Consider the following 25,196-nt stretch of genomic DNA (forward strand, 5'->3'; position numbering starts at 1 on the left):
GTTTGCCATAATTAACCCTGCCTGTACTATGCGGTCTTATTCTATCATTACTTAAATTTTCAGAGCGGTCAGTCCTAACAAAAAAGTTAAAGATCAAGACAAATGTTAATATCTCCACATTGACATCTTTCCAAAGCAATAGAATCTGCCCAGATTCCCAAGCATCCCGTTACAAACAAAAAAAAATTCTATAAATATATATTTTTTTATTATTTTCAGGTCTGTTGTATGAAAGAGAACACAATGTGTTTTTTAATTTGACTGCAAAAGGGTGGTGGAAGTACAATCAAGTGGCTAAGGTCCCGGAAAAGTGCTCCATAGCCAATTTTTGCCAGAACAGAGTATAGAAAGGGCCCCTCACAAAACTCATGGACAATGGGTCACTTTCAGGCTATCCCTGCAATGCCCAGATATAGCACTCCAAAAGCCAGGCAAAGGACAACTGTGCCTACATTCCGAAAGACTAGCCAAAACCAGCAGAGAATAATCTTAAAGTACAAAATACCAGCAAAAGAAGCAAGTCTCAACATAGAGACGATTTAAAAAAAAAAAAAAAAAAAAAAAAAAAAAAAAAAAACACACACACACAAGGGATGCTTGTAGTTGGTAGGAGACGGCTGGCCTACAGTTGTCAGCATCCAAACTCCTTGCAGGCAGCAACATAATCTGAAGGTTAAAGACTTCATGCGTTCCTCAATGGACAAGACAGACTGCTGTATGGCATGACACGATAGCATTATGGAAATTCTATACTCTTCTGTAACAATATTCCTTGAACTACAGAATTTAAAGTATCCATAATTAGGTGGAAAAGAAAATACAGAACAGAAAAAATTGCTATGAAACACAACAGATGTGTTAATTCTCAGCTCAAATTTATTTGATTAAACAGCGTAATCTTACCTGGGTCACAACAAAAGAAAAAATATATATATCCCATTCACGCCAACTGAAATGTGATGCTTAAGTCTATTATACCTTTCATCATTAAAAGGCAACACCTATACATTTCCCTGGCCGAGATGCATTATTTTGCGTAACCATTATAGATTCCAGTCCACACTTTATTACATTTTTTTCAAACTGGCTTGTTACTTTGGATGACTATAAATAAGTGTTTCCACTATGGAAAAAGAAAGTGAACACAGTACATTTGCATGACTGGGGAATGGATTTTTGTTTCTCAAGAAAACTTCTGAAGGGCAAAAAGCTTAGAAAAAACAACCTGAATGTTTGAACTCAGTTCTTTTTTCTTAGTTACAAAGTCCCTTGTAAAAATAAAAAGTACAAGGCTCTAGAGGACTTATTGCTTCTCTTCTTCAGTTTTTTCTTGTTTGGCCTCTTCTTCTTGGTCTTTCACCTTGTCTTCTTTTACCGAAAGTTCTTCTAGTTTTTCTGCAACTTTATCAGTACTATCATTTTTGGTCGAGTCTGCTGAAAACAAATCAGGTTACTAAGTGATATGTGGAGAACGCTTTACAACGATTCAGAGAAGCTTCACACTGCCCTGCTGCTCTTTGGGCAAAGCACAGCTTTTGTGCAGGGTTAGCGGTGCTTTTCCATACACTTCAATTATGCCCTGCCGTTTGCTGCTTGCTTGTTGGATGCAGGATTTTTTTGGTGTGCTTTCTGAAAGCGCATTAATGCTGCGAGACAAATTTGAAGTCTATGGGAAAACTCTGCAGGGCAGTGTGAAGCAGTCCTAATATAGCACACAGCCTTTCATCCATCATGTCCAATAAATACACCATTAAGATATTTACTTATAGTCAGAGAAGGAAAAAAAAAAAAAAAAAGCAAACAGATTTAAACCAGTTATTGTCTGGAAAAAAAGTAATCATCCACATCACAGTGTATACATCTTAAGAGCCAGTCTTTATGCTGGCTAAAGACTGGCTCTTAAGATGTACACAATTAAAGTAGAGAACCTACTAAAACAGTGACAAGTTCAGGTTGTCAGCCAATGTCGAGTCACAGCAATTCACTTAAAGTGCAACTAGATGTAACCCGCCCCCCCCCTTTTAGTTTTGGGTAGAGTGGAGAGGTATTAGAGCACCTATGCAATCTATTTATTCCACTGGAAGGCAGACATCACATGTACTCAGTCAAGTAGTAACACAACCATCTTCAGTTTTTTATATGGATATGAGTATACAGCTTGTGATGATTTTGGCCATTCAAATAAATGCCTATTGCGACCAAAATCACTGTATGCACAATGCAGATGTGAATGTTGCCATGTAATGCAAGGTGAACACAGCTGTCAAGTACACCATTGCCTACCTGGAATTTTCGTTTACTACATGGAATAAATCTGTAGTTTAAAACTGTCCCCAAAAGTGGATAGCAGTCACCTAAATATACCTTTACGTTTGTGGTTCTGAAGCCGTGAAACCTAGAGTGCTTCAGTCTGCCCTTCTTTCCCACACCCCCCACAAATTTCCAGCGAGGCTGGTTACACCGCAACACTAGACCAAAGGTGAGTAATAGAAAGGAGAAAAGAAAGCCCCAAATAAAAAGGTAAACGGCTGCATTGCAAAAATTCAAGGCAACTCCCACTGCCTGCATAGAAGAGACAGCAGCCTGCACAAACTATAATTCTTCCTGTGCAAGCTAGAGAATGAGCCTTAATTGAGTCCACACCTTTACTCAATATATTTTAGGGCTCATAGTAATCATACAATTCTCTCACCTAAAAAAAAAAAAAAACAAACAAAAAAAAAAAACGCACTAGTTCCTAGTAAAATGATCAGTCTGAAAGTCGCTAATGGAATAGTAAGAAAAATGGGACGGACACACACTTTAGAGGAAGAAAATGTGTTCAATTATCTAAAGCAAGCAGTGCTTTAATATAAAACTGAAAACTAAATGTAGTGTTGCCAAAAAACAAACTTGACATTTTAAACCACAGTGTATCCCAAGATCATAAAAAAACTTTCCTGAAACAGAAAGCAATATAGATACAATCCTGGTTTTTCTATAGCAGACTGAAAAAGTGCCATTACTGGAGGTTTGCAGTTAGGCACAGAGTAAGTCTGCAGTAAGAAAAAAAAAAGTAGTTTGTTTAATTTACCTTTTGTTTCTTTGCCCTTTGCTTCATTTCTGCATTCATCAAACTTTGCCTTGAACTTCTGGGCATCTAAAATAAAAAGCAAGCACTTTACATTAGGAAAATATCTTACTGAAGCCAAAATCAAAACAGACTTTAAAAAACACCAAATGTAAATAAATGCAAGAACCGAATACTAAATCTAGGGATGAACCAATAGTTTGTTTTTACAGGCGAGTACCAATACTTTTGGTCAAGTACTCGCAGATACCGAATACACATACCTTTGCGGTACAAAATGAATTGACTCTGCAAGATGGCACTGCAAAGAATTGCATGCAATTTAAACAGGAATGTGGTCCCATTCCTGCCCTGCTGCTGTGTAAACCCAGGCTGAAGGCACTATGACAAGCTTGTGTTCACAGGAGCAGTGTGGTAAAACACATGCGATTTGGACAGGAATTGCACCACATTTTTGTGATCGTTTCACAGCGATTACATGGTACAGACATGGCCAATGACAGCCCATCTGTACCATGCAATTAGCTGTGGCCAATCCCATATGTGATAACACTTTGAGACATCCATGCCTAGCTAAACAAAGTGAACCTATTTGGACCCCAATGTCTCACCTGCCTACCACTGAAGCCAATGTAGCACAAATGATGCTTAAGCTTTATATTTGTTACATGTTCTCATTCACAAAGTAGAGCTTCCCTTTCACACATGCGGACCGTTCATTTCATCAATTCAGTCATGTCAGAACAGATCAAGTTTTCCCCATCAGTGCTTTTTTTTATTGTTACACATCTACTACCAATGCCAAAATGGTAGGAAGAAGAAGAAAAGAAAAAAAAAAAAAAAAAAAAAAAATCATCATTCGTCAGTTTACATCTTTTTTTTTTTTAAGAAAAACATCAGTTTCCAAAAAAATGGATGACTGATGCGGATATAAAAGGCTAGATCATCCATTTACAACAGTTTTTCTATAGAGATGCATTGATGTCAATGTACGGATTAAAAAATAAATAAAAAATAAAAACTGACAACGTGTGTAAAAGGGGCCTAAAACATTTGCTGCTTACATGTTACAAACACAGCTTAACCGCTTAAGGACCGCCCACCACATATATACTGTGGCAGGGCGTCCCTATTGCATGAAACTATGTACCCGTAAGTCGTTCCGTGCACTGTAATGTAAACAAAGCAAATCTGCATTCTGTTAGGGGAGTATAGTGCAATCGTCTATTCCTAGTGATTAGAAACAGTGATCTCTGTATGTACTCCCAGCCAGTCTACTACACCCCCCCCCAGGACACCCTCTAGTGTTAACCCCCCTTCCCACTGTCACTTATACAGTGGTGGCTATTCTTAGCTCCGATCACTGCAAAAAAAAAAATCACTGCCCCCCCCAAAAGTGTCCTGTCCGCCGCAATGTTGCAGTCCCGGTAAGATGAGTGCGCCTGCATGTCCCATGGACTCGATGTCCATGATAGTCTCACGGAGCAGAACGGTGAGATGCCGATGTTAACAAGGCATTTCCCTGTTCTGCCTAGCAACAGGACACTGACCTACTGCTCCCCGTCATGTCACTTATAGCCCAACCCCCCACAGTGAATCACTCCCTAGGACACACTGACCCCTTATTCGCTGCCTAGTGTTTAACCCCTTTCCTGCCAGTGTAATTTACACAGTAATCAGTGCATTTTTATAGCACTGATCGCTATATGACCATGGTCCCAAAATGGTGTCAAAAGTGTCCACCATGCTATATGAAAATGGCCCCAAAATGGTGTCAAAAGTGTCCGCCATGTCACAGTCAGGATAATAAAAATGCCAAATATACGCTTATTGCGTTTTTTTTTTTTTTACTAAAAATAAGTAGAAAACATATCGGCCTAAACTGAGAAATTGTATACATTTTGGGGGAGATTATAGCAAAAAGTAACATATTGCCCCCCCCCCAAATTTATGCTTTTTGATTATAGCGCAAAAAATAAAAAATCGTAGAGGTGGGTGATCAAATACCACCAAAAGAAAGCTCCATTTGTGGTGGGGCAACACCCCCACACAAACCTAGCCCCTATTTTGTACAAGCTACAACTTTCGCGCAAACCAATATACGCTTATTACAATTCTTTTCTACCAAGAATATGTAAAATACATATTGGCCTAAACTGAAGTTTTTTATTTTATTTTGGGGATATTGGAGCAAAACAAATTTTTTTTTGTTTATAGCAAAAAAAACGCAGAGATGATCAAATACCAATTTTGTTTGGGTAGAACATTGCACGACCACGCAATTGTCAGTTAAAGGGACGCAGTGCCGCATCACACAAAAAAAAAAATTGCTTGTCGTTAAGGGGGGGGGGGGGGGGGGGGGGGGGGGATTCCTTCTGGTCTCAAAGTGTTTAAAGAATAAAATTAAGCTAAAACTTAAACGATGTCACTTTGTTTGGCAGAAGGCTCCTAGAAATAAGCAAACTGCAATCCCAGCTTTTCAGTTTTGTATCAGTTTCAGCTGGGCAGTATTGTCAAACACCACTTATTTATACCCAAAAGGTCCCAAAACCATGCTCATAATCCAAAATTAAAGTTTCACATTGATCAAAAATACTTACTTTCTGCATTTAAAAAGCGAATAGCAAGCAGCTCAGGCTTCGGTGCCTCATCCGCATAATCTGCATATGTATTCCAGACCCAGGCTCTGTCACTTCCAGCATTGGGCTTTAACTCCATTGCAGGTGTAACTGTAAAGACAAAAGCAACTATTAGGCACCGCATTGGTTTAAGACAAATGCTCATTACAACTGCCTAATCAAAATTTCTATAAAACAGGCTTCATCACCAGATGTGAGGAAAAGGCATTTCCTCCACCCCCCCCCTTTTTTCCCCCAGCTGTCACAAGGGGATATAGCACCGCTTATGTGTATTAAGCAATTTGAGAATAAGGGTCATTAAATTCTTACAAAACCTTCCATACCCAAACAGAAAAAATAAATAAAAAAAGTGTAGACTCACACAATATCCATTGAAAAGGTACTGGATAGGGCCCCGCTCGTTAGAACTTGCTGTAGGGATCTACAACGCCTTTATGTTATGTTTAACGAACGGTGCCCAGCTCTGTTGTCTTAGCAGGCAACAGGGAGGTCAATCTGCAGCGGTCCAATGAAAGCCCACTTTAAATCACTGCTTGGACCAAATAAATAAGGAAAACCTGGAGTTTAGCTTTAGTGTCCATTCACCCTTGGAGACTTAAAAATCATGCAATTGCGAGTTTACTGTGCGACTTGGGCTCTGACCAATGTAAATCGTATGTGCTCTACAATGTGAGCAGGCATGTCCTAAACAACCAATGACTCAGCAGGTTTTCCCACTGACAGAACGTAAATCTTTGGGTCTGGCATGGATTTTAAAAGCAAACCCCCCCCCCCCCCCCAAAAAAAAAAAAAACACAACTGCATTGAGTCCCCCAAAATCCATACAAGACCCTTACCCGAGCATGCAGCCCAGCAGGTCAGGAACCATACCAGGCCACATACCCTCAACATGTGTTGATGGGGACAAGGGCCTCTTCACCACCACCCTGGCTGGTGGTTGTGGGGCGGTGTGGGATAATAAGAATATGCAAGCCCATAGTTATGTTATACTCCTACTATGCACTTCTCTGCCTGCAGGTAGAAAAACTCATACCCCAGGTTAGTGACTAAAATCTTTTGCAACCTGTCCCAGTCCTTACATTTTTCAACATAGTAACAGTACAGAAGAAAATAAGTTACTTACTGCAATGATTTGCACAAATTTTTAAAGTCTTATCTCTTCTCATCAAAAGACGGATAGTTCCCTTCTCTTTGTGTCTGAGAAGTTTTACATCACCAGTCCCCCGTTCTTTCCACTCAGGTGGGTCATTTTCAGAAGCAAATCTGAAAAGCTTTGCTCTCCTGTTCAAAACAATATACACAAGACTTAGGAAATGTAAGGGAATACCACAAAAGCACTTGAAAATAGCCTTTACATCGATGAACATTAGAAGCAATTAATTTTAATGTAAGATTTGCAAACATCTGTGCATTTTCATGCACAGATGTTAATGCAAGTCGCACATGAATATCACCAAAAATAGTGCAGGAACCCTTTTTCAAATCAGTGCAAGTTAAGTCACAACGATTTGATTGATTCCATAAGCACAAAAAGGGTGCGTCTTGGCATTTCAAATTTACATGACAGGTCGCACCCTGTGTGAAAAGGGTCTCAATTTGTATGGGGGTTAGAATCTGAACGGTCTGGATTCTTTATGCGATTGACCTCCGAAAGATTAATCCCTCTTCATGACAAGGCCATTTTTTACTGCACGGCACTGCATTACTTTGACCGACAATTGTGTGGTCATGCGATGCTGTACCCCAAATAAAATTTATGCCATTTTTGCACACAGTTTTTTTTTGGGTGGCATTTGATCACCACTGGCATTTTAAGTTTTGCGATTAGATAGAAAAAAAAAATATATATATATATATATATATATATATATATATATATATATATATATATATATATATATATATATATATATATATATATATAAAAAAAAATTTAGGCCAATTCTGCTTCATATTTTACCACCGAATAACACCGTTATGCGATAATCCAGGCAGTCTAAATATTGACACTTGTCCATGAAAAAATAAAATTTTTTTTATACACAACTTAATCAAAGCTGTATAAACAAAAACTTACATCTTAAACACTTCTGCTTCATCTTCTTCTAGCGTTTTAATTTCCTGCTCAGGCAATGAAACAATAGGTTCAAAATGAGGATCGTGATTGGCCTCATCTGGGTTCTCTACAGAGGGTTCAGGCTCTTCCGGTTTATCCTAAAACAGAATGCACATATTTCAAACACACTGGGATATTTGTCAATTGTCACACAGCGGTGAAACAAATTTACTATACATCTTTAGCTACATTCATAAATTCCTCCCTCTGCTGATTTAAAGTAGCATTGCAACAGAATAAAACCCGCCCCTGACCAAACATCTCAAATCAAATTGAGCCAAAATTAGGGCCGTTGCTGATTTAAATGTGTTTGATTAATCAATTTGTTTTAAAATCAATTATAAAAATGCAAAGATTTTTCAGACCACCATATTTATATAGTCCCCACTGTAATATGGTTCACAGACATCTCCCCCCCCCCCCCCCCACTGTATAGGAAGATTAGTGCTTTCTTGGCCTTACCAGAGAAGCCGGCCGAACACGAGCAGTTGAGGCCGGGTGATGACATCAGTGTGCCGCTCTAGGCAAACCTAGGCCGCCGCTGGGTGGACCAAGATGGCCACCACTCCGGGAGCCAGGCCAAAGCCGCGCCCTTTCCTATGGCCGAGGCAGCAGCGGAGCTCCACGGATCATTTATGATCCCTTGCACCACTAGTATCGATTGATCAAAAGAATTTTGACCGATCTAATTTTTTTTACGAATAACCGAAGAACTAATCTAATTCCCACAGCCCTAAACAAAATACATAGTCAATGGTAAAACGTTTACAATTCTGTAATAGAAAATAGACTGGCATTAACTTGACTGCCTATGTTGGTACTAATCTGTACGTAGCCCAACTTTTTGTAAAAGTGTAAATTGCCTTGCCTCTTTCACACACGATCCAATGCAAGCATCAACTTTCAGAAAGTTGATATTTATACAAAATTTAGTCTGGCCCTTCAGAGCTCAGGTTTGGTGACTGGCTTATTTAGGGAACAACTGCTGTCACGTGAAGTGTGCATATCATTACTTGCTTTATGTTCAAGTGGTGTTCTTCCCCCAAAAGGCACTTTAAAGATGTATACACTCAAAATTGTGTGTGTGTAGAATATAATATATATATATATATATATATATATATATATATATATATATATATATATATATATATATATATATATATATATATATATATATATATATATATATATATATATATATATATATATATATATATACATACACACACACACACACATACATACACACACACACACACACACATATTAGGGGAGCGCATCTTCACCGGTCTCACGATTCGATTACGATTATCTGGTCAACGATTCGATTCCGCGATGCATCAAGATTACCAACGAGCTCTCACTTCCGCTTGGGCCGCCTAGGTGGCCCTTCATCCCTGCAATCTTCTGAGACACATCACAGGTCCCAGAAGATTGCCCAGCTATGCAGGACAGCGCAGTGAGACATGCGCACCTGGCTGTGAAGCTGCAAGCTGTCACAGCCGGATGCCCACACTAGTATTGCCAGCACCATGGACAGAATGGAGGGTTCGGGTGGCCACGTCGCTGGATTGTGGGACAGGTGAGTGTCTTTTATTAAAAGTCAGAAGATACACTGTTTTTTGAAGCTGCTGACTTTTAATAAAGTTTTTTTTTTTTACTGAACTCTTGCTTTTAAATAAAAATAACCTCATTCCCTTAAAGTGGAGTTCCACCCAAAAGTGGAACTTCTGCTTTAAGCACTCCTCACCCCCTGCCATTTTTTGGGGGGAGGGGTGTCCTCTTTTTAATGGGACTTTCTGTCCCAGCTGCCTAGGTGACTCCTCCTTGCCAGCAATCCTCTGGGACACAGGTCCCAGAAGATTGGCTGGCCAATGGCAGATCACAGTGCGCGCCTGGCCATGAAGCCATAAGCTATCATGGCCGGGTGCCCACAGTAGATATGGCGGGATTGAGGAGAGGAGCGGGGAAAGGTACGGGGCTCTGTGGACTGAGGGACAGGTAAGTGTCAGTTTACACTTTTTGTAGCTGCTGACTTATTAAACTAAAAAACGGTGGAACTCCGCTATAAGTAGTGCACTAATCCGGTGGGGTACAGATATACACACACACACACACACACACACACACACACACACACGTGGTGCTGGGAGGTCAGGAGAGATTATAATCCACAGCAAACAGCCCTGTGAAGGTCCCTGTACTGTGTGTTGAAATTTCCCTTGATTCCCAAGTTCACACATTCTAGCACACTAGGAGTTAACACAATGGAATGTGCAAATTAGGAGACCAGGGAAATGTCAACACAGAGCACATGGAGGAGAAAGAATACTGCTGTAACTAAGAATACCCGTTTTGTAATACATGCCGCTCTAAACCATTAGATGTCCACTGCTGCGTGTACTTTTTAAAATATATACAGCTTCTCATACCTGCATTTCTGTCTGTGTATGCTCTCTATATTCCGCACATGTGACTCTGTGCTGTACAGCCCGCCTCTTGCCTCTCGTTCTCCTCTTTCCCGACATCAGTGGGAGTTCTCAGCCCCGCCCACCGTCTGTACTGTAGCTATCAGATGAGTAGAGAGGCGTTTGGGGCTGACGTCAGGAGAGACGTGGAAGGTAAGAGGCGGGCCAGAGCGTGCAGTCACATAAGGGGAATATACAAAAAATATAGGAATGAAACACAGTATATTTTAAAAAGCACACGCAGCAGTGTCCCCTGAATGGATTATAGCAGCATGTATTGCAAAACGAGCATTTTAAAACACACGCTCGGAGCGCTCTCCCAGGAGGGGCGGGAGAAGTCGGGATGACGTCACCCGACATCGATTATTGGGGTCACATGCATCGATGCAGAATCGGGGGCCCCCGAATCTCGATGCAACGATTATATTCAGCACCCCTAATATATATACACACACAGCTCGACAAATCCCGGTCGCCATGGCGACTAGAAATAGTGTCCTGGCGACTTGGCTTGGAAGCAGGGCTGTGGAGTCGGTAGATAAATGTTCTGACTCCTCAGTTTTATGTACTTCCGACTCCTCTGTATTAATATGCGAATGTATTTTATACATTCCTTGAGGGAAAGAAACGCAACCTACCACAGGACTACTGGCTGGGAAGCCAACAGTCTACTGTATTGCACAGTTTAAGCAAAAGACAAACACAATGAAAACAAAGTGGCTGGATAGTAGCAGCAGGCATAAACATCAGGAACAGGATCTTTACCAGTTCTAAAACAACCAAATAATGTGGTTTGTATTTTTGAACAAAAACAAAGCTTATCTATAATGAACCAAAAACAAAATCTGTAAAACCTAGAAATGGTTTATATTAATCTTGAAATGTAGTTATAGGCTTAGCAAATGCAAATCAATTCAATGTAGAGTTCTAAGGAAGAGAATTGCCTCTGCCAGATCCTCTTTCATAGAGGCTCTTAAGTCAGACTTTATTATTTTTAGGGCTGAAAATAATCTTTCGACACTGACTTGGGTGGGTGGCATTGCAGTAACTATTCTGGCCACATCACTAACGATCTCTGGATAAACAAGGATGGCTTCTTCAACAGTAAGTTTTGATGAGCGATCATACTTTTCAACTTCTTTTAGTGCTTTATAAAACTCCTGTTGGAATTTTTTTATTTGGACATTTACTGGTTCTCTAACATGCGTTCCCTGTAACAGCAGAACACAACACTATGGAAAGTATAAGTATTGCCGCTCCTAATTGTGCGTTGCGTGCCATATAGTGAAGCACATGAAAAGCGCGCTTATTCACGGTCACTTAACGTGTTCGTTTTGCGGTTACGTGAGGCACTGCATGCATTGGTCTTTATTCTTACAGTAGAGAAGTCATTAATTATAACTTTTTGTGAATTGGGACATTTAAACTTGCTTTTTTTTTTTTTTATTCCAATCTAAATTTAGTAGGAGTCGGAGTATTGTTTGCCGACTCCAGGTACCCAAAATTTCCCCCGACTCCACAGCCCTGCTTGGAAGGTGGCGCCATCTGGTGGTGAGCCGTTGGTATTACAAGTTATTACCACCAGATGTGAGCGGGCGCCATCTGGTGGTGGCCGTTGGTTTTACAAGTTAAACAGCAATTCTAATGTCATTTTTCACTGCCATCTTCTTCCCTCTAATTGGAACCCCCAAACATTATATATATTTTTTATCCTAACACCCTAGAGAATAAAATGGCGATCGTTGCAATACTTTGTCACGCCGTATTTGCGCAGTGGTCTTACAAGCGCACTTTTTTGTGAAAAAATTACACTTAGTAAGACAGTAAAGTTATCTTCATTTTTTTTAATATTATGAAAGATAATGTTACGCTGAGTAAATTCATACCCAACATGTCACGCTTCAAAATTGCGTCCGCTCGTGGAATGCCGACAAACTTTTACCCTTTAAAATCTTCATAGGCGACGTTTAAATAAATCTACAGGTTGCATGTTTTGAGTTACAGAGAAGGTCTAGGGCTAGAATTATTGCTCTCGCTCCACCAATTGCGGCGATACCTCACATGTGTGGTTTTGAACACCGTTTACATATGCGGGCGCTGCTCACGTATGTGTTCGCTTCTGCGCGCAAGCTCTTGTCGGGACGGGGTGTGTTTTCTGGCTCCTAACTTTTTTAGCTGGCTCCTAGATTCCAAGACACACACACACACACGCCGAAAAAAGTGCAACGCCCCAAAGAAACATTTTGCCTTTTGGGAAGGACTGCAAAGCAGTAGATTAGAACATCCAAGCTCACATATCCCCATTCATTTGCAAGAATGAAAAAAAAAAAAAAAATAGAATGGTGCTGAACCAGCACTGTCAGTCAGCCACAAACAATAGCAGTGAAATTCAGCAAAACTTTTTTCTATGCATTTGAATCAATTTAGCAGAACATTAAAGTGTGGAGCCTTTTAAAAAAAGACACTTAACTGTACTTTTTCTTTTAATAACAGCATTTTTAATGACAAGTTACATATGCTTACTTAAAAGAAATGCAAAATTTTAGCTCAGAGAATGTGCATTAAAGACACAAACTGCCTTTAAAGCGGGGGTTCACCCTAAAACTACAATAGAACGTTACATCCAGCATACTGCTTAAATCTACAGTATGCTGGATTTTTTTTTGTACCGCTGTACTTACGGTTTTATGCTATTTTCATGGTGCTTCCGGGTTCTCGCCTTGCCGGGGAGTAGGCGTTCCTTAGATGATTGACATTTGGGTAAAGCGTGTCATCGCCTTCCTAAAATGTCCGAGGGGGACTCTGCACTTTACGGCGCCTGCGCAGTCAGCTCTACACGGCAGGCGCAGGTGCCGTATAGCTCCGTAAAGAGCCGAGTCCCCGTCGGATTTTTTCGGAAGGCGATGACGCGCTTTACCCGCACGTCAATCATCTCCTGGGAGGATCAACACTCACTCCCAGGAGACATTGCGCAGAGCTCCCCGTCGGGGAAAAGTAGCAACACGCCCACTCCCCGCAAGGAAGAAGACCCGGAAGTGCGGCTGAATACAGGCAAGTGTACACATTAAAAAAAAAAAAAAAGTGACAACGCTACAAGCCTTTATTAAGGCTGGAGATAGGTTAGCGAAAAAGTTAATTTTGAGGGTGAACCTCCGCTTTAAGCCCAGGTTCACACTGGGCTGCGGGAGTGAAGCCGCGCAAGTTCAGCTGAGCTTGCATGATTTCACAGGAACTACTTTTTGAAACCGGTGCAGCGCCGCAGATGAGGCGTCACACCGATTAGGACAGTGCCATTGCCGGCAAATGCTGCCGATTTGAGATGCGATTTGACATCTCAAATCGCACCAGTGTGAACCAGGCCTTAAAGGATGTGCCATTTAAATAAATCACATCCATCCAGGGACCATGGTAAAATAATCAAGACGTTCAAACATTGCTAAGCAAGTGGATGACCTCACTCAAGTCAACTGCATTAACAGGAGAAAGAAAAGCCGAACATGTTCCTACAATATATGCTATATATATTTATAATATTCTATTTCCACAAGTTCACATTGTTTCTTCCACTACAATAGTCCACAAAATGAAAGGGGTTGCAAACCTACGTGTTTTTTCACCTTAATGCATTAAAGTGAAAAAACACCTTGCAGTGTCCGGCCCCCCGTTTTACTTACTTGAGCCCCGAATTTCTGTGGGCGCGATCCCACGTTGCTTTTTACGGGTTCTCAGCTCTTCATTGGATAGATCGATGCAGCCACTGCTGTCAATCAAAAACAACGATGACGGGGCCGAGTCCTACATGACACAGGAGCACGCCCGCAAGGTAACCCCCTCAGGAGAGAGCTTCCCAGAGGGTGTGATCTAATGCAAGGAGAAGCCGCGAGAGCAGCCATGGGACCCCAGAACAGCTGGATTGGGGCCACTCTGTGCAAAACAAACTGCACAGTGGTGGAATGTTTGACGGAAAAAAATTCAGACTTAACACCGTAAATGGTCCTTTGCTAAATGAACAAAATGATGCCCATTAGTTGGCTTCAGTGCTCAATGAGTGCCCAGACATGTACAAATCCAGTATTGGGTGTAAAGCAAACTACGCTGCATCTGAACACACAAACCAAAAATGCCAATTAATTTTTAAAATTTAAAGCAAACTCACCCATCCCCGCCATGCTTTATTTTTCGGAGAAATCACTTTAAAAAAAAAACACCCACTAGCATTTCTGGCAGTGGCCATCTTAATGGCAGATGATTCCATCCACACAAAAAAAATCTAATCTAAATCCTAACTACTGGACTCTTCCCTGTGCTACATCACCAACCTGGTCTCTAAATATTACCCAAACAATCCCATTCGTTCCTCCAAACTCCCAAGACCTCTTGCTCTCCAGCTCATTGTCACCTTATCCCATGTTCACCCCCTACCCCCTTCTGTCTGGCTATCTCCTACCCTTGTCCACTTCTGGGCAATCCTTGAAAAAAAAAATCATCTCTTCAGGGCAGCTTATCCCACTTCTACCCAAATACTGACCTTTTATCTTCTCCATCAGCTCATCCCTCACAGTTATTACTATTTGTATAACTTGTCTTCTTTTAGGTTGAAAGCTCTCATGAGCAGGGCCCTCCAAACCCGGTTATTGCATTGCAACCAAACTAGCTTTTAGTTTTTTTTGTAAAACCCTGTGCACACTGTTGCCATTAATAACAAACGGTCAGGTTTCTCAAACTCCTTGCGGGAAAAAAAACATGCAATTTGTATGTGGGGGAATTGACCAAGAACGAAGCAGCCAGAATCTGGAGCACCTGTGCATTGCAACCACCTTCTAAGCTTCCATTTTTTAAAGCAGTCTGCCCAAAAAAAAAAAAAGAAAAAAAAAGGCCAGCAGCTACACATACTGCAGCTGTGTTTCCTTCCGCTGCTGCCACCATTGCAGGTAAGGGAACCCGGCAGTGTAGCCTTATGGCTTCACGCCGGAAATCAACTGCGCGTGCACGAGGCCCCGCTGCATGTTTTCAATGACAAACTAGATGAATATATTCAAATTTTCATCAACTAAAAAAAATAAAAAAAAATAAAAAAAGTGATGGAGGGACATTTACCTAAACTTTTGCTTTCCTCAGCGCTCTGCCTGTCTGTTAAAGCCCCAGCCCACGACACGCTATATTGGCTGAGAGATGCAGACTCCTGTCTGCCTGAGAGTTCTGGAACAATGGGCCCTTTTCCCTCCCAGCAAGGTAGCAGTGCTTAGTGCTGTGTAATTTAACAGCCTCTACAAACCAGTTCTCTGCCCTGCCCTCAATCCCATTTACTTCCCCATCACCACTACATATTAGATTTTGACTCCAGAAATATATAATGCATTTGAAAATTCAAAAGCAATGCTTTAATAATGCATTACAATTTAATTGAGGCAGGGAGAGATTTCTAGTCAACCCCTGAGGCAGGGAGAGATTTCTAGTCAACCCCTGAGGCAGGGAGAGATTTCTAGTCAACCCCTGAGGCAGGGAGAGATTTCTAGTCAACCCCTGAGGCAGGGAGAGATTTCTAGTCAACCCCTGAGGCAGGGAGAGATTTCTAGTCAACCCCTGAGGCAGGGAGAGATTTCTAGTCAACCCCTGAGGCAGGGAGAGATTTCTAGTCAACCCCTGAGGCAGGGAGAGATTTCTAGTCAACCCCTGAGGCAGGGAGAGATTTCTAGTCAACCCCTGAGGCAGGGAGAGATTTCTAGTCAACCCCTGAGACAGGGAGAGATTTCTAGTCAACCCCTGAGACAGGGAGAGATTTCTAGTCAACCCCTGAGGCAGGGAGAGATTTCTAGTCAACCCCTGAGACAGGGAGAGATTTCTAGTCAACCCCTGAGACAGGGAGAGATTTCTAGTCAACCCCTGAGACAGGGAGAGATTTCTAGTCAACCCCTGAGACAGGGAGAGATTTCTAGTCAACCCCTGAGACAGGGAGAGATTTCTAGTCAACCCCGAGACAGGGAGAGATTTCTAGTCAACCCCGAGACAGGGAGAGATTTTTTGTCACGGTTCACACCAGCACAACCCCAAGATTCAGTGCCAGTTCCTGAATCACACAGTGGTTCACACTGAAATCTGCAAACCACTGGGGGTGTCAATGTAAAGATCGGTTTGCCGTGCGAACGGGTGCAGGAATCACATAGGTGTGAACACCCATGCGATCCGATTCCAGTGCAGACCAAAAAAAAAGATCTGGCACCATTTTGGTGCAAACGTGATGCTATTTCAACTAGTTTGAATGGCTAAAATTGCATCGCACAGACATGGCATGTGATCTGCAATGCAGCATGAATCGAATGTGAGGTCTGGCATTGCACTAGTGTGAACTGGCACTTAGGCCTCATTCACACTTGGCGGACTCCGTCGCTACGGAGTCCGCCTGCTCCCGTCGGCTCAGCGGGAGATCAGTCCGCGGAGCCGACGGATGACAAGCTCCTCTCTGCTCACTGAGCTGGGAGGGGCTTGTCAGGCACCGCTGTCTCCCTATGGAGCGATCTGATGAAAATGGACAGCATGTCCGTTTTCATCAGATCTTACCCGATCCGATCCGCATGGAGACGTGGCCCCCATAGGTCTGTTTTTAGCGGGTCGGATGTCAGCGAACATGTCTCCGCTGATATCCGACGCTCCATAGCGATGCATGGAGCGGCCATTCAGGTCCGTGACAGACGGACCCGGACGGCCCTAAGTGTGAATGAGGCCTCAGTCAACTAAAACAATTCAGGTGACAAATACTAAAACTAAAAGGGCACTTTAGTCAAAGTACTATGGCTAAAACTAATTTTGATGTCAAAATTAACACTGGCCTCTTCCATCCAGCACCTGTACCAGTGAGCAGCGAACAAACAGCTCACTGTACAAAGTCAGCAATGCTATATCTGACTGAATTCCAGCGCAATTGGAAGCGGTCAGCGATCGAGACCTGAAAGCCCAAAGATGCTAGCAGCCGGGCAAGCGCAGAGATGTCGCATTATTGGAGCCAAGTATAATGAAAATAGAAACGGATTACTGTGCAGAACAGCTTCAGATTTAAAAGCTGGGTATTTATGTATCAAAATACAACCAATTCAAAAGGAACTGTCCAAATTTCAATCTGGGTGTAGCCCTCTTGATTGCTGAACTCTGCTTCACGGTCTTTCTGGAAAACTAGAAATTCAATCAGCCGTCGCAAAACTGATCAGTGCATTCTAATGGGGGGATGGAGAGTTCATTGTCAGAAAACAGCCCAGCGGGAGGACCCCCCAACTCCCCAGCATTTGTCTGGACTCAGAAATCACTTTGTTTTCATTCAGCCCACTGGTTGAACAAAAGAGCTTTAGTAACCCCCCTCCCAGAGTGTACATCTACACAAGAATATTCACTTGATGGGTCATTGTAGCCAATCATCCCAATATTCGGTTTGGTACATCCCTAAAGTTTCCATTTCTAAAAAGGAGGTACACCAGGCCTAGTTGGAGCACTGCAGTCACTAAACAGAAGCCAATTATTATTCTATACTATGAACTCTACAAACAATGAAACCGGTGGAGTCCTAGTGATAAGAAGAACCAGTGCCAATCAGGGCAGAAGAGATAAATCAGGGAACACGTGCTACCAGAATGGGAAGTCTCCAAGAACATGGGCGCACCTATCACACCCCAGGCACCAGCCTCGCACAGCAAAAGCCTCCCCCCCCCCCATTTCTTACATGATTTATCCCGGAAAGCAGATAGCCTTACTCAGGTTCACTGAACACTGGCCCCTACCAAACAAAAAAAATAGGGGGTCTACACGAGGTGGTCAGCACATTGCGTACCCCTCTCCTGACGCTTTCGGCCCAGTGACGGGGTGAGCCGGCATAGCTCTCACCTACATCTCAGGCCCCCGCCCTACACTCGCCGCCGGCGCCGCATCCTTACTCCGTTACCTGTTCATACCGAGCTCTGAAGGAGCAGAGGGCGGGAAAGAAGGACGTTTGTGGATGTATACCTTGGTGTCGGCCATCAGACGGAGGATGGAGACAGATTACGCGGCAATGCTCGGGATTTCTCAGTTGTAGAGCTCGGTCCGCGAATTCGCGCTGTTTTTCCTCCCTCCCACTTGCCGCAAATGTCGTACGTACTATATCCTGCGTAACGTCACGCCGTCAGAGGCGCTACCAAGATGGGCCCCCCCATAAGTTTCATTGGTGCCGCAGAATGACATCACATCCGCCCTTTCGTTTACTCCGTTCTGTAGTTCAGCAAAGGCCAGTCTCTATTCAAAACACGTGTTACGTTACAAACATGACATTAACGCCTCGTGTTCCGACTATCAGAAAAGTGGCATAGTTAAAAAGAATAGTTTTCCAACAGTCGTGAAACAACTTCCGGCCTTAGGGGGGTTACGCACGTCGGTGTCCCGTTAGGTGACGTCATTAACATGGCTGCTTCCATGTGAGGGTTCCATGCTGCTCAGAGTGTGGGCGCGAGCAGGTAAATGGAGGGAAATTAGCTTCTGATTTGTGTTATTTATATTGCTGTTGATATCAGCTGTTATTTCATGTTGCGTCTACAGCCGTACAGATGTTAGTCAAATGACTCACGATAAATATCTAGGCACCGAGCAGAGTTTATTCCTCGTTCACGTCCATGCTGAGGGGAGTATAAAGACTGCCATTTGTGAGGTCCTCCTAGTCCTATAAATCACATTGATCTTCTGCTTTCAGTAGTATTAGAAGCACAGTGAACACACATGCACCTCAGTGAACTCAAAGTTCCTGGATGGAGCTGCTGATACAGCATGGCAGCTAACAACTGGCATTTTGAGAAGGAAAGTTCAGCAATGGCAGCTGTCTTCCCCTAAATACACATTTCCTTTAAATCGATTGTAAACCCTTCTATATACCCAGTGAAGTGACTGGCCTCAGATGATACACAGTCATGAAACCAATCCTCCTACATATGTTGTACCTGTTTATTTGGATTTTGTATCTTTATTTAAAGTGCTGAATTTATAAAGCTTGTCTGAGCTGTCAGAAAAAAGGAGGTGGAGAGCTGAAGTTACACTCTGCAAAGCTCAATGAGGAGAGCTCTGACAGCTGATAGGAGAAAAAGGACACACCCCTCTCCACACAGGAACAGAGCTCAGGTTTTCAATCAGCTGGAGCTCCCCCTGTCACCATTTTTCTCTTTGTGTCAGGAAAACCTGTCATAGGTGATTCATCTTGATAGCAGAGGAACCAAGCGGCAGGCAGAAATTACACTTAGTGCTTTTAATTAAGAGAAGTATATGCTGTAGAGCAAGGATGTCAAACTCTATTTCATCGTGGGCCGCACCAGCATTATGATTGCCCTCAAAAGGACCGATTGTATCTGTAAGATTAGATGTCCAGCGCATCCCCTGGGGCGCAGGAGGTGCGTTGGCAGTATAGCGGCGCTATTTTTAGCACAGCCATACCGTCACTTTTACAGCGATATTCGGCCGAAAAAGGGTTAATACCGCCCGCAATGTGTCCCCTGCAGAGGGGTATTACCGCGGTTTCCCCTTTGCTTTCAATGGGAAGGAGCGGTAAACACCCCGCTCCTTCACCGCTCCAAAGATGTGGCTAGCAGGACTTTTGGAGCGGTCCTGCTAGCGCACCACTTCAGTGTGAAAGCCTTCAGGATTTTTTTAGGCAGGATTTAGGTTGAAAAAAACGTGTCCGTGTGAAAGGGGCCTTTACATTAGATGTCAAGAGCCATCCCACCATCAGAAGTAGTGTCCTCCACTCCCCCATACATTACAATGCACCCCCTTTACCTTATGCTGCTGCTGGGAAGAAGCTGGATGCATTGCTTGAAAGCAGAAAGTAAGGATCTGGAGGAGGGCTGGAGCTCTCCGGCAGCTGCAGGAGAGGTGCGAGGGCCACATGAAATGGCCTGGAGGGCCGGATTCGGCCCGCGGGCCTTGTGTTTGACACCTGTGCTGTAGAGGGATATGCTTCTTTCATGTCTGAGGTAGTGAGGGGTTAGTCCTGTAAAGTTGTTGCTGTCTGTGGCTTCCCTGTGAATGTTCACCTCTCGGTTTGTCCTTTGTCACCAGCATAGAGAGTTAGGGGAAGCCAACATGTAGGAAGGTGGGATGCAGACCTCCCTGAATTTGTGGGAGGAGTCTCGCTTTTAAAAGGCCAGCCCCTGATCCTCCTTTCTGTCTGCATTTCTTCTTGTGTTATCCCACCCACTCCCTTTATTTCACTTCTTCTTTATTTCTAATTACTTGTTGGGTATGCCCCCTTTTAGGCATACCGACCTCGTGACCAATGCACACCCCAGGTCACTTTCCAGCTTTCCTTCTATTTCCTTTCCTTAGTTATCCACAAGAGTTTCCAAGTGCACATTTGAATTGTCCTCAGAATAAGGGATGAGAGTAAACCATCCAATGGTGACAACTGTCTTGGATGGGAGTTTTCTTTACTTTAAAGTGGTTCTAAAGTCTAAATATTTTTTATTTTTAACGCATTCTTTGCATTAATATAAAAATACCACACTAACTGTCCCTCCCGCCCACCTATAAACACTTCCCTGACACCTTTCTCTGATTCAGCACTGGCTTCAGCCCAACTGTCCTCTTTCTGGAGTCACAGGTGACTCAGAGAGCAGCGGGAGCCATAGGCAAACTCCTGTGTGGAGGGAGCGAGGGGTGTGGCTTGCTGGTGCTGTGCGTGTCTACAGACACACACAGCCCTGCTCAGGAGCGCACCTGTTCAGGTGCCCCCTTAGCATCCAGCTTGTGGAGGGGGCACTCAGAAAAATAAGGAGCAGACAGGGCTGGTAGGGGACCACCAGCATCGTGCATCGTTGCACAGAGCAGGTAATTCTAACATCTTTTTTCATTTTAAGACAAAGGAAATCTTCCCAAGAGGACAGCAAAAAAAAGTTGATGGTGGTTTCCACCCTTGCCTACCTGTATATCATTGGGTTTAAGTGGTTCTACCAGAATCATAGCTGCAGCCATGATACTTGTATCTTTATTTTTTATTTTTACGTCAAGCGAAGCTTTATGATGTAAAAGTGATCCAAGCAGCTGTACAGCCACCCGGTCACTTTTACAGGGGGTGGCCCTTCCCTCCCACCATTCCTTTTAAAAGGCTCTTCCATTCCACCAGGGAGCCTGGGACTGATGTGGGTGGTTGAGTCGGCACACCATAGAGATGGGTGAACTTCCATTCCCTGATATGTCTATGGTGTATGAAACCAGAAGCAATAAAGATTTTGTCACTTCCTGATTTCAGTTTAATGTTTAGAAGCCATTACTGGCTTGTAAAGCACCTGATAAAACTGGCCTTGGTTGGGTCAGATGCTTTCAAGGGCAGAGAAGAGATCTCGGTACATATCATCAAAGAGCTATCACAAGGGATGCTGATTATCCCTTGTGATAGCAGTAAAGTTACTAGGGAAAAAAAGTGTAAAAAATTAATTAAATAATAAAAGGAAAACATTTATTCGAAGCGTCTCTGTGCTCACGCACAAATGCAAAATCATACCTAGGTCCCACATGCATGTGTAAACAGTGTTCGCACCACACGTATTGCCACAAACGTCATAGTGAGGGCAATAATTCTTGTGCTAGAATTTCTGTATAACTTTAAATTGGTAACCTGTAAAGGCTTTTAAAGCATCGCCCATGGAGATTTTTAGGTACCATAGTTTCACTATTCCCCGGGTGTGTGAAATTTTAAAGTGTGACGTGTTAGGTACCCTTTTACTTCGCCTAACATCATGTTTTTATATTTTACAAAACGAAAATGTCTATTGTATTGTGTTTGTGTGCACTAAAATTAATTTCATTTTTCCCTAAAACTTCGCATTTGATAAACTGCTGCGCAGATATCGCCTGACACACAAAAACAAAAAAAAAAATGCAACAACCGCCATTTTCCTTCCACCCCTTTTTCTTTTAGACCCATTTCACACTGGGCTTTTTTCAGGTGCTTTAGCGTTAGAGTGCCTGTAAAGCGCCTGTAAGAAGCTGCATCTGCAATCCCAATGTGAAAGCCAGAGTGCTTTCACACTTGGACCCCCCTTTCACTCTGGAGCGGTTTGCAGGCGCTAAAAATAGCGCCTGCAAACCGACCCTAAACAGCTGCTTCTGTTTCTCCAGTGTGAAAACCCGAGGGCTTTCACACTGGAGCAGTGCACTAGCAGGATGGGGAAAAATAGTCCTGCTAGCCACATCTTTGGAGCAGTGAAAGAGCGGTGTGTACACCACTCCCACCCATTGACATCAATGGGACAGCGCGGCTATACCACCGGCAATGTGCCTCTGCAGAGACGCATTGCAGGCGGTTTTAACTGTTTCTCGGGTGCTAGCGGGGGTAAAACCGCCCGCTAGCAGCCGAATAATGGCGCAAAATTAGCGGTAAATCACCGCTAAAAATAGTGTCGCTTTACCACCATCGCACCTCCCGCCCCAGTGTGAAAGGGTCCTAAAGTGTCTGAAAAATGCCCCTTCCCATTGAGGCGCTTTTTTTAACGGCAAATCTCTTAAAAAAACGCCCCAGTGTGAAAAAGGTCTCGGAAACATATAAGGTTTGGGTGTTCTAAGTAATTTATCTGTTTTAAAAAAAATACAGATTTTTACATGTATGTGAAAAGTCTCAGAATTGGCTTGGGCAGCAAGTGGTTAAAAAGAACCCACCTTCTTTCCAACGAGAAAATGGAAAAAAAAACAATGAATTTGCAACTGCTACACAAGCCATATTGTAATTGAATGTTTTAGAAAAAGATCTTTCCTTTTCAATTTGCAGTGCTGTAATATTTGTAAAATTTTATGAAATATGGCACTGGTGTACGGAACACCCCCCAGAAATTGAATTCCTGCTTTTTTGATTGGCTCACTGATTTTCCCAGAATCCAACACAAAGTCACAAGTCTCATTTTAGTCATCCTCCTGCAACAAAAATGTAATATTTGGTGGGAAAATCCCAAAGGTTTAACAAGTAGAAATCTGTAAATTGATCAACTAGGGGAGGTTGTTTTTTCTCATCAGCAAAAGTGGAGTTACAACTTACGTGAACAGCAGCTTCTGTAAAGAGTAACACCCACCCCTTCCTGTTCTCTCCTCCATTCATAATGCTCATCTTGCTACTATCACACAGTGCATTGAGTTCTGTGAACAGGCAGAGCAGGTGCGGTCATTCAACACCACCTCCTCCATTCACAGAACTTGATGTGATAGCCGTAAGATGAGTTTCATGATGGGAGGAGAGGACTGGAGGGGGCAGTTAGGTGTCACAGCTATTTATAGTATCTGCAGCTTTTGTTAACTGTCACAACACCAGAGGAAAGCCACTTAATGCAATAGGCAGCTGTGAACTAGCAACTGCAGCAAGGAGCAGGACCTGTAATTAATGGGATACACACTATTACACATAAATTTACATGTTTGGTGTTCTACTCCTGTACAAAAAATAACAAAATCTCAGCTTAAGCATAACTACTCTTAAACTTGTATCTCCTTCCTTCCCAACACCTATGCTTGATAACCTGTGTTAGTCATGTGATCTTCCCCGCGTTGGCCAGTGGTAACTGGAGAAATTGCTCTGACAATGGCTAGTAAAGCCTGGAGTGGTGACATCACCCATAGGCTTCAATGTCCTATCCGTTGCCAGCACTCTCTCCTCTTCCCTTAAGCTGCGCTGGCTGACACTGGGGTTCTGGATCAAATGACTGGACCAAACTGGCCTAAAAATAGTTGGGTATATACATATTTTTTTTAACACAGGCTAGTTAGCATAGGTGTTAGGAGGCATGAGAGAACAGTTTTAAGAGTAGTAAGGTTAAACTGGAATTCTACTTTAAGGCTGGGTTCACACTATTGCGAATTGGATGTTGATTTCCCCTCATCCAATTTGCATGACAGGAGTTTGTTACCGATCTCTATGGAGCTGGTTCACCTATCTCTGGGGGGGCTGTGGAGCGGCTTGCGCAGGAGTCCTGTGCATCTTTGGCCCTGAATTCAGGCAAAAATTTGGCCCTGAAACGGAGAAAGGGGATGCACCCCTGCTGCAAGCCACATTCAGCAGCAGTGTAAAGCCAGCCTAAAAGCTTAACTTAGTATGGTTTGTTTTAGAGCTGCATGATCGTCATAAAAATCATAATCTCGATTCAACCCCCCTCACAATCCTATAATTTCCTGATTCATTCTTGTAACAAGTGTAGAGGGTTCTCTGCTCACTCAGCTGTCAAAAGAAAAATAATGGGCAGCCTGCCAAGATTTCCACAACATTGTCTGCTGGATAACAAGAAACATTGTAATTTTTTTTGTTCTTAGATCAAAGGAATGAACTTCTGTGTGCTAATAAGGGAAGAGACTAACTAAATGCTATTTCACACTAGTGAGATGCGAAAACCCCGCAAATCCAGTTCCCGCATCGCACCTGAAGCGCACCGTGGTTCACACTGAGATCTGCGAACCGCTGTGGGTGTCAATGTAAAGTTAACAACACCCCCAGATCGGTAAAATGGTGCAGGAAGCGGATGCCATAAGTGTGACCACCCATGCGGACCAAAAAAAGGGTCCTGCACCATTTTGGTGCGAATGAGATGTATGGATGAAATCGCACAGACATCGCATGTGATGTGAACAGAAATGCAGTGCAAATCACATGCGATGTCTGTCATCGTACAAGTGTGAATCGGGCCTAATATATATATATATTTGCGCAGCGGTCTTTCAAATGCGATTTTTGGGGAAAAAATACACTTCAATGAACTAAAAATTGTTAAACAGTAAAGTTAGCCCATTTTTTTTTTGTATAATTTGAAATAAGATGTTACACTGTGAGAATCGTGATCTTTATTCTAGGCAAAAAAATTGTGATGCTCATTTTAGCCAGAATCGTGCAGCTCTAGTTTGCATTGTGTAGTTACCCTAGTTCA

The 25,196-nt window shown here is 42.8% G+C and overlaps 2 protein-coding genes and 1 non-coding gene across 5 annotated transcripts in view; 1 reads left to right on the forward strand and 2 right to left on the reverse strand.

Moving 5' to 3' along the window:
- Positions 1 to 854: 854 nt before the first annotated feature.
- Positions 855 to 18,452, reverse strand: RANBP1 (RAN binding protein 1). Of its 2 annotated transcripts, none has more exons than XM_040347850.1 (6): positions 18,286 to 18,452; positions 7,787 to 7,923; positions 6,833 to 6,990; positions 5,671 to 5,799; positions 3,074 to 3,139; positions 855 to 1,434 (listed from the first exon to the last, which is right to left on the reverse strand). In XM_040347850.1, the coding sequence occupies exons 1-6, from the start codon at positions 18,298 to 18,300 to the stop codon at positions 1,304 to 1,306; spliced, it is 636 nt and encodes a 211-aa protein (XP_040203784.1). In that variant the 5' UTR covers positions 18,301 to 18,452; the 3' UTR covers positions 855 to 1,303. The 2 variants fall into 2 exon arrangements, with proteins under 2 accessions (XP_040203784.1, XP_040203788.1); XM_040347854.1 differs by having other exon boundaries at positions 855 to 1,431; positions 18,286 to 18,450.
- Positions 2,909 to 3,039, reverse strand: LOC120925426. Its single transcript, XR_005746699.1, has one exon. It is a non-coding gene; the product is annotated as a small nucleolar RNA SNORA77 (small nucleolar RNA).
- Positions 18,453 to 18,644: 192 nt separating the features above from the next.
- The window catches only part of TRMT2A (tRNA methyltransferase 2 homolog A), a 34,500-nt gene continuing 27,948 nt past the window's right edge, over positions 18,645 to 25,196 (forward strand). The window contains exon 1 of one of the 2 annotated variants that reach the window (XM_040347841.1): positions 18,645 to 18,770. In XM_040347841.1, coding sequence (XP_040203775.1) covers positions 18,743 to 18,770 — 28 coding nt within the window. In that variant the 5' untranslated portion in view covers positions 18,645 to 18,742. The remainder of the gene's footprint in view (positions 18,771 to 25,196) is intronic. The other variant, XM_040347844.1, reaches the window with a different exon arrangement.

The sequence above is a fragment of the Rana temporaria genome, chromosome 1 (genome assembly GCF_905171775.1).
Source record: "Rana temporaria chromosome 1, aRanTem1.1, whole genome shotgun sequence".
In the NCBI taxonomy this organism is placed as follows: Eukaryota; Metazoa; Chordata; class Amphibia; order Anura; family Ranidae; genus Rana; species Rana temporaria.